We start from the raw sequence: 10,227 nt of genomic DNA, 5'->3' as shown, positions 1-10,227 counted from the left end.
TTTTTGCACCATAAAGTTTTGCTCACTCTCAATTACAGGACCATTCTCCTCAAATTTATGTTGGGAAAATTACAATCACCCCCTGAGGGAAAGCTTATTTGCAATAAACCCCTCCGTTTTTCATAATTACATCCACTCCCTAACGGTTTGTAGATTTCTTACATAAACACCCTTTTGTAGGAGGGTGGACCGTGGATGTAAGAAATTTACAAACCGCAAGGGGTTGTACGTAATTTATCAAAATGAAGAGATTTTTTCGTAACTACACTTTAGTACACGGAGGTGGTTATAGTTTACCCTTTTATGTTTTGTTATAATGAGATTTTAATTACATGTCTCCACATTTAAAGATTTTTTTTTAATAATTTTACTTTTACCTATATATTTGTCGGTTTATGAGATCCTACACCTGGTGTAATACACAATGTGATTATAAAACTTAAATTTAAATAAATAACTATCTAATAAGTACACATGCACATGACTGTGTGTGTTATTATGTGTAGATCAATTGTGTAAAACCACATTGTGTATTTCACCAGGTGTAGGTCCTACAACACCATATTCGTCTAAGATATTACACTCAAATAAACAATTACAAAAATATGAATTCTGGAGAAAAATTCTCATATTTAAGAATTAATAGTCATGTGCATGCTACATGATTGAAATACAACGGTATGATTCAAGTGACCCGAATTCGAATTATATTGCCATTTTGGATTACATTTATCGTGTGATTTGCAACGGTATGATTCAAGTAACCCGAGTAGACCACTTGTGGATATAAATTTTCGGAAGTTGTGACAAAGTTGTAGAGACTCCTAGGAAGTTGTTACCAACTTTTACGATATTCGGGCAAGAGATGCTCCATTCTAGTTAACATGTAGAATGTAATTAGAATTTAACGAAATGCTCTAGAGAGCTACTAACTACCATATGACTAAATCAATCGCCACATCCATTAATGATGTGGAGTGGTATATAATAATAGGATTTCAGACAAACAAATTTGTAAGAACATAGAATTAATAATAATGGTTATGCTTTATGAATTGCCAAGCGAAATGAGGAGTTTAGGTCTTATGGAACGCATCAAAACCATATGTAATTAAAATTTAAAAATTATGATTTATTTTTAATATCAAAATTATTTAAGACCCTAAATAAAAAATTTAAAATCTATTTATTTTTATTAACAATTGAGAAATTTCCTTTGGGGAAAAGGACGAGCTGGACAAAACTTGGAAATATTTATGAAGAATAGGCTGGATGGATCTGGTGGGTGACACTTTGGCTAGTACTTCGAATTGAAGTGAAGAAAAATCCGAAGAAGAGGATGATTATGAACATCAAGCCCATTACTCTTAATCTTTCGTCCGAGAGATCTACCCCTTCTGCGGACCACGAAGTAGAGTTTGCTGGAGATTTGAAATAAAAATGTTGGTTTTCTTTTTAATTGCTTTTGCTTGTGATTAAGAGAAGCAATTTGCTAACGGTTAGAGGAGAGTTCTTTATGACTAGATTTGTTTACAGATGTCATGATTTCTGGTTTAAATCAACACCATTAATCAATTAATCTTAAAAAAAAAAGAACATTTACTATTTAGAAACAATCACTTTATCTTATGCAAGCACAGATTGCACCAACTTGAACTCCAATTTGGACAAACAATTTCAACAAGTACTACACAAACTTGTAAGAGAAAAGAATATAACATATCTCCCCAATAAACCTCAAGGCTCCTCTGTTGCAATAGCAACAACCTTCATATCTTCATCAATCCTCACAATCTCCTCATTATGCTTCTTCATCTCTTCCTCACCACCACCAACACCACCATCACCGCCACCGCCGCCGTAATTTTGCACCTTATACTGATGCCTCATGGCAAAGACGACGAAAAACAAGAAATTAACCACACCAAGGACAGCCAACAACCAATAAAACAAGTCCAATTTCCCCATATTCAAATCACTCCTCAACCACTCCCCATTCGTCACCCTATCAACCAAAGAAACAAGCAAGCTACTAACGAAGAACCCCATCGAAAGCGTACTCAAAAACAACCCGGTACTCATCGACTTCATCCTCTCCGGCGCCTCCCTAATGAAAAACTCGAGCTGGCCCACGTACGCAAACGCCTCACCGGCCCCCACAATAAAAAACTGCGGCACGAGCCAAAACGCCGTTATCCTAACATTTTTGCCGTCTTGAACGAAATCATTCCTCCGTTTTTTCTCGACTAGAGCGGATGCGGCCATTCCGATTACGGAGAAAACGAGCCCCGTTCCGACGCGCTGGAGGCACGTGATTCCGTGTGGGGTCCGCGTGATTTTACGGGCGATCGGGACGAAGAGGCGTTCATTGAGGGAAGTGAAGAGGAGGATTGTGATGAAGAGGAAGAACGAGAAAGAACCGGCCGGTATTTCGAAACTGCCGAGGTTTCGATCCATGAATGTGGCTTGTTCGATTGTGAAGGTGTTCATTTGGGAGTAGACCGTCCAGAAGAGGATTGAGGTCGACCATATCGGAAGGAGCATTAGTACCATTTTCACTTCTTCGACTTGGGTGACTGTCGAGACTGACCGGGAGGAGTTGACCTTTTCGTCGTTTGTTGTTGTTTCGGTGTCGTCCGAGATTGCTGCTTTGTCTAGACACCTACATAAAAGCCAGCAATGGCTAAGTAAGATTCAGAGCAAACTTTCATAGAGACAGAGCATTTTATAACCATTACCTAACTTTCTCAGTATGAGGAATCTTTGCATTGTAGTACTCATTCAACATATTGACTTGTGAAGGATAGTCAACCCTCCTCTTCTTCCAAGCCAAATACAACACTCTCCAAATCACGGTCAACGGGCTTCCCTTAGGAATTCGAAACCGATAAAACGCCCTCCCGAATATCAAAACCCCAACGGCAAAAACCATAGTGCCGGCCGATATTCCGTAGCCCCACCCTCTCCCCACGTTATCTTGTATGTACACCAAAACCGTAACCGCGAAAAGCGAGCCGAGGCTTATGCAGAAGTAGAATCTATTGAAGAAGTACACCATGGCCTTCTCCTCTTTCGGATCCGACGTGTCGAATTGATCGGAGCCGAAGCCGGAGACATTGGATTTGATGCCGCCGCCGCCGAGGGCGATGGTGTAGAGTGCGGCGTATAGTAGGGCTAGCTGGCGGCCGGTGGCGGCGATGCAGTCTTGCGGCGGTGATCCTACTCTTGAGTTGCATGTTGGTGGCCTCATGCTTGGGATTGTGGTGGCTATTGTCAATAATGTTACTCCCTGATTTTGATATATCCACATTTATCACATGTCAAAATATATCAACTGTGGACCAGTCAGTGGCAGAGTCAGCATTAGAACCATAAGGGGCCATGGCCCCCATCGATTCTCAACAACAATATTAATAATATAGAAATGTGTCATTTTTCGACTATTGAGTATTGTGGGCCCCGCTATAGCAAAATCCCGGCTCCACCATTGTAGACAATTAAAGATTTACCATTACGTTATATTCACACACACCCATATGGATGTGTGCGTTTTTTGTGTGATGATAGATGGTAGATACACTATTATGACTCTTTGAAATTAGGCAGAGTGGTTCAATTTTTCTGTTAATTTGCATATCGACTTCATTAATCGATTTGAATATAAACGACTCCTAAAAATCGATCAATCAACGACGACGACAATTGAATAGTACGTAAAGTAGTTTTCTAGCTAATTAACAAAGATCAACTACTAGTTAATCACACAACTAATATGAGTTTATTTGATCATATATATACAAATTTAGTAATAATTACCAAAGCTGTAATAGATGCGGAAATAGCGACGGTCGAATAACGGCCGAGTTTAGCATCGGCGACGAAACCACCGAGGAGGCCTAAAAGATTGAGGGTTCCCATGAAATTAGTGACAATGGTTGCAGATTCAGCAGAAGAGAGATGCAACTCTCCCACCAAATACGTCACCATATTCATCGATATTCCCATCACGCATATCCGCTCCGAAAGTTCGGTTCCTATACTACTCGAAACATATATTAATATTTATATATATACTATGTAGTAAAATTAAATTCAAAGCCTAATTAATATGTTGCATGGTATATATATTATATGATTAGTTAATTACCTAAGATAAGCCCTGCTGCTAGCCATCCGCCGGTTCTTGATTTGTCGACCGGATTTCCGTGAAAATCGACCATAGCGCCGTCATCTTTTTCACCGTTGTTATCAACTAAGACCTGTGATCAGTTTGGACAATAATTAATGAACACTTGTGTATACAAAATCAGCAAAGCATGTACAAATTAGCTTCAAGTAAGTGAAGTATTACCATTTCCAGAGAGAGAGAGGGAGAGAGAGAGAGAGAGAGAGAGAGAGAGAGAGAGAGAGAGATGGTTTCTTGAGCAGAAAAACAGCTGAGAGAAGTAATAAATAAGAAAATGTGGGATGTCTTGATAAATTATTTCTCTCCACAAGTTATAAGAAAGCAAGGAAACTGTGTTATGTTCATGGTACAATTTGGATCTATTCTTATGTGGTGGTGATGCACACAACTAAGTTAAAAAATGACAATTCAGTCACGTGGTCCTTATCTCTACATTCAACCTTATATATCATGTCACAACAATTCTTAATCCAACTTTTTTTTTTTATAAGATGGCCACAAAATTCGATTTTTCATGCCAATTTTCTAGGTCGAACTCGTCACACTAGACTTTGCCTAGTGGAGTTTGCATTTTTCGTGTGGTATACCAAATTCGATTTTTTTGCCAATTTTCAAGGTCAAACTGGATTTTGAAATTTTGTCTAGTGCAGTTTACATCTTTCTTTTCATTTACTAGTTCCTTTTAAAAAATAAAGATACAAAATCTTGTGCATTTTCAATTTTTTTTAAGATGGCCACCAAATTCGATTTTTCTTGCCAATTTTAATTTCTGGGTCGAACTCGTCACATTAGATTTCACCTAGTGCAGTTCATCTTTCGTGTGATCTGCTGGTTTCTTTTAGAAAAATAAAGATATATGATCTTGTGCATTTTCCTTTCTTTTTATAATCAAAGAGTTTAAAAATATTGGAATTAATAGGATTGGAAGCACTGGCGGAGCGATCATAAGGCTGGGGGCCATGCCCCCACCAATATTTTCAAATCCCTTTTATTTTATATAAAAATATAAAAAAAAATCATATATAATAACATTGACGGTCTCTCCCCGCATAATTTTTTTTACTTCATTCGGCCCGAAAGTTAAAATTCTGACTCAGCTACTGCATGGAAGTACAAAATGTAGAAGTAGGATGGGTTGAAAAAGTTGTTTGATGACACCATTTCGTTGCCTAAATAAGGAGAATAATTAATCATAGGAGTAATACTTTTCAAAGTAAGGCCGGTGAAGAAAACGCGACTTTTATTAATATGTGTGTACGTTTTTGGTTGTGTGGTTGTCATGCATGCTGCCGCCCATACTTACCCGAGTTATTACTTATTAGTACGTCTCTAATTCAATTATTATTCTTAGGGTAAATTACAACCATCGCTGAGGTATGGTTGAATTATGAAAACTCCCCTCATGTTTAAGTAATTACAAACATCGCCTCAACTATAAATCCAGTTTCAAATTTAGTGGAATCTTCGATATTATATGGAATATTATCACTTTTGTACATGTTTTATCTCATTCGAACTCCACATTTTGATGCAAGATGATCATAATATGTGTTTTTGGCATGCATATATCAGATTGTGGTGCATCATAAACTGTATTTTTACCAATGTTCTAAATATCGGTTGTGGCGGCCGATAAACCTTTACGATATTTTTGTGGCGATTTTGAAAATCGGTTTTTTGACGGTGAGGCGGTCCGAGGCGGTCTATGGCGGGTCAAACCGATATATCGGGTCAAACGTCGAGTGATATATCGAAAAAAATATTTTTTTTTCTAATTTATTTATTTATTTTTTATTACATGGAAAATATGGTGTTTATTTATTTATTTTTATTTTTTCAATTACAACTCATTATCTCTTTCAATCAAACCCAAGTCCACCGACTCCGCAAGAAGAACCTGGCCTAAAAAAAACATTTAGAACCATGGGGAGAGAATCAAGTTCTAAATGTTAAACTCTCTCTTCTAGTGTGCATCTCGTCATCTAACCGAATTCTTCTCAAGAGACGAAACTTTGTTCCGTTAAATATACTCCCGTTGGGGGTATGTGTCCACAGTTGCTGGCAAAACTGTGACTCACACGTGCAAGATTCCACTTGCTCCATTCATCATGCTCCACCTCAGCATCGGGCGTCAGTTACGGGAAACTTTAATCCTCTACACTCGAGTGCATAACTTCTAGATTGATCAGATTCCACTCTTAAAATCATATTAGTAAGTGTTTGAACCAAAATAACATAATTAGTTTGTGTGTTGATGTAATTTATTATAAAGGGATAATTAGTGAGAACCCCCCACAACATTAGGATATATTAGGATGGATCTACACCCTTTTTCAATATTAGTGAAACCCCCCTTATGATTTATTTAAATTAATATTAATATAATTATCAAATGTTATACCTATATTACCCCGTAATTGTCAGATGATATAATCACAAACCCTAGCCTCAAAATTTATATTCAACGGCGGTTCTTTTAATCTTTCATATTCTTTCTCTTCTTTCTGGGACTGGAAATTCATGGCGATGGAGGCGACGATGAAGGCGGCGACGAAGGCCACGACACATCTCGACAATGACGAGGAAAGACCCTGCAACCGTTGTTCTCAAATCTCCGGCCAAGTTCAGATCTGGTGCCATTTAAACCCGACGATGCAAAACGCTTGCAGATCTGGTGTCGTTTAATTCCGACAAACCCAACGATGCAAAACGCTTCTCGACCAAGTTCAGATCTGGTGCCGTTTAAATCAAGGAAAAAGTTTATATTTTATTTTTGTTTATTGTGATTTTCTTTATATCAATTTTGCTATGATGTTTTTCAATTTTGTTTATACTTGTTTCCGTTACTTTATAGTTGATTTCGTGTTCTGCTATTTTTAGTTTTTTGTAATTATTGTCGAGAAATGTACAGTAGCTTTACACAATTTATAGTTGTTTTCGATTTTTTGTGTTGATTTACACAATTTATATTTGTTTACCATTTCTTTTATAGCTGATTTCGTTCATTTGTAGTTGTTTTTATTTTCTGTAAATTTGTTATTTGTAAATCACCGTGTTTTATATAGTTGTTTTATAGTTTTCTAATAGTTGATTATGGCGAAAAAAACGAACAGTTGAAAAAATAGTTATTTTGTAATAGTTGTTTTACAATTTATAGTTGTTTTACAATTTATAGTTGTTTTTTATTAAAAAATGGCAAAAAAATAGTTGTTTTGTAATAGTTGTTTTACAATTTATAGTTGTTTTTTTTATTAAAAAATGGCAAAAAATAGTTGTTTTTCTTGAAAAAATGCCAAAAATAACTGAAAATTAAAATTAAGAAAAATAAAATAAAAAAATTGAAATTATAGTCGATTTCAGAAATATTATAGTCGGTTTCAGAATCTTTATAGTTGATTCCGAACAAACAAACGAAAATTAAAAAAAAAATTAATTAAAAAATTAAAAGAAAAATATTTTTTAAAGCTATTATTATTAATTTTTTATTAAAATAATAAAAAAAACCGAAAATTTAAATTTATTTAAATTATATATTAAAAATATTAGAGTTTGCGATTGTAGGGATATCAAATTTTTGAATTTTGTGTGTGTCTTCCAGAAGGCTATTTTCGGGAATCATTAAAATAGTGGGTTTTCCACTAATATTGAAAATATGGCTGGATCCCCCCTTATTAAAAAAACACTAGAGGGGGTTATGGCTAATAGTCCCTATTATAAAATAATGCTCATCCCATTATACCAAATATTGACTATTTGATTAGACGCCACTCCAAGGTTTAATGTTTGTATCAACCACAGCTCTTGAAACGTTGCTGTTTGACTTTAATAACAGCATTAACAAAGTCAACTCCTAATTCCATGTTACCTTTTTTCTCGAATTGCATTGAGTAAATTTTATCATCGTGCAATAGCTCGCAAATCGTACGAAGAGAAAAATAAAATATACAAAAAGTATAATAGGCTAACTATGTGTGACGACTCGACCTAGAAATTAAATACGTGCAAAGCGGTTCAAATTCGTATCAACTAACACTGCACTGTCTCACTTCACAAACTAGGTCACCCCTTGTATTTTGTATATCTATCGTATATCGTATTGCGTCCGCATCACATTTCTCGACTCAAGAGTCAACTACATTTCGACTTTTTTATGTAATATATATATATATATATATATATATATATATATATATATATATATATATAGAGAGAGAGAGAGAGAGAGAGAGAGAGAGAGAGAGAGCGCGCAAATATAATGGTCTTGATTTCATTCTACATGATGAGATTTTATTGACAAATTAAAGTCACACACAAAACTTTTTCAGATGAAAATTAAAGTTTCATCATCACCAAAAAAACCAAGAGCCAAATACATAATAGTCATTATTATGTACACTATATAACAATGCTACCACATTGAACCTCTCTCTCTCTCTCTCTCTCTCTCTCTCTCTCTCTCTCTCTCTCTCTCTCTCTCTCTCTCTCTCTCCCTCTCTCTCTCTCTCTCTATAAATTCTCTCTCATCAAAAACTCTCAAAAGAAAATATATTTCATAATCATGTCATCAACTCGCTTACACCTAGTTTTCATCATCTTCACCACCACCCTCCTCCTCTCAACCACCCCAAAAACCCTCTCCATCGCCCTATTTTCCGGCCACCGCCACTCCACCAAAAACCACCACCACCACCACCACAACGAGCATGTTTTCCACCCCGACAGAGGTAGAAATCATGCTCAAACGACGGATAAAGATTTCGACTCGGAGAAACGAAGAGTTCCAACGGGATCCAACCCTCTTCACAACAGACGATAGAGTTATTAATTATTCGAAAACGGTGTTATTACAACCTTTTTTTTTTCCGACGACGACTAAGGTATATATCTACACTAGTGAGTACTTATATATATATATATATATATATATATATATATATATATATATATATATATATATATATATATATATATATCTTAGTCTCATCTAATTATTAGGATAGTGTTTCTTAGCTATGCATTAATATACTTGTAATAATAGTATAATAATTAATTAATTATCTAATTATTAGGATAATCATAGTGATTTATGATTTTGTTTCTCTAGTGAGTTCATAATTTTCTTTTAACTATTTAATTAATTAAGTAATTAATTTAATGGGTTTTACTTAATTATAATCATTGTCTTGAAATCAATTTTATTTCGAGACAAAGTGTTAAATGTAGTAATTGACAGAACTTGAGTCACTCTACAAAGGGGCCCAAATTTTTGAAATGTGGACGATCAATTAAATAGGCATAATTTCATACAACCACCAGCACTTCCATAATTGATGATTGTTCTTTGGAATATTGCATTTCACAATATAATTAATATTTAATAAACCTTTTATATATTGTGCACACACTAAAATTTCACACGTGATAATGTCATTAAGTAAATTGCTAATATAAGCATCGGTTCATGAGATGTTACACCTAGTAAAAATTATCGGTTGATTTTGCATCATTAATTAATGATGCACGGTATCCTGATGTATTTCACCGTGTATAGCATCTACAAAACCTACAACCAACCATACGAAATTCAACAATAGTTTTTGAAGTCTCGTTCTTGTTACATGAATCGTATTAATTTGGATTATATTGGATTGAAATAATCCTTGATTGACTAATTAATTATAGTCAATTAGTAAGATGCTCGATTTCTTGTATTAGATCTAGTATTAAAACATTTAAAATCCGATATTAAATGTGATTTTCGCAATTTCTAGTATTTTAGGGACGGTTGGACTTCAATTTTTATTGCGTGATAGAGTAATGTTAACATAACATGCTACTAACTCCTATTATTTAGTCAACATGACTTACAAATGACAACCAAACGAGGCACAAGTTGATAAATCATATTTATGTAATATTAACCCCACGAGCACGACTGCACGAAGCTGTGGGGAATCAAAACGGGTATAAATTGGAGTACTATAGATTCGACATTTTGACTTATTTTATTAAAAGAAAAAAAAAATTAATATTAATTTTTA

The 10,227-nt window shown here is 35.0% G+C and overlaps 1 protein-coding gene across 2 annotated transcripts; it reads right to left on the bottom strand.

The window, feature by feature from the left end:
- Nucleotides 1-1,545: 1,545 nt before the first annotated feature.
- On the bottom strand, nt 1,546-4,602 carry LOC105961756 (Major facilitator superfamily protein). 2 transcript variants are annotated; one of them, XM_012986014.2, is made up of 5 exons: nt 4,352-4,602; nt 4,148-4,259; nt 3,817-4,039; nt 2,739-3,289; nt 1,546-2,662 (listed from the first exon to the last, which is right to left on the bottom strand). In XM_012986014.2, the coding sequence occupies exons 2-5, from the start codon at nt 4,171-4,173 to the stop codon at nt 1,738-1,740; spliced, it is 1,725 nt and encodes a 574-aa protein (XP_012841468.1). In that variant the 5' UTR covers nt 4,174-4,259; nt 4,352-4,602; the 3' UTR covers nt 1,546-1,737. The 2 variants fall into 2 exon arrangements, with proteins under 2 accessions (XP_012841468.1, XP_012841467.1); XM_012986013.2 differs by having other exon boundaries at nt 3,817-4,034.
- Between the last annotated feature and the right edge of the window lie 5,625 nt (nt 4,603-10,227).

This window comes from Erythranthe guttata, chromosome 13 (assembly GCF_056151865.1).
Source record: "Erythranthe guttata isolate IM_541 chromosome 13, IM_541, whole genome shotgun sequence".
Lineage (NCBI taxonomy): Eukaryota > Viridiplantae > Streptophyta > Magnoliopsida > Lamiales > Phrymaceae > Erythranthe > Erythranthe guttata.
Note: the sequence above shows the minus strand (reverse complement) of the source record. Positions and strands in the feature narration are given on the sequence as shown.

Bases quoted from the DNA above. Each gene is read 5' to 3' on its own strand.
- LOC105961756 (XM_012986013.2), bottom strand. The intron at 4,035-4,147 runs GTAATTAACTAA...CGAGTAGTATAG, and splicing joins AGCAGCAGGGCTTATCTTAG to GAACCGAACTTTCGGAGCGG. The intron at 3,290-3,816 runs GTAATTATTACT...TATCAAAATCAG, and splicing joins CCGCATCTATTACAGCTTTG to GGAGTAACATTATTGACAAT.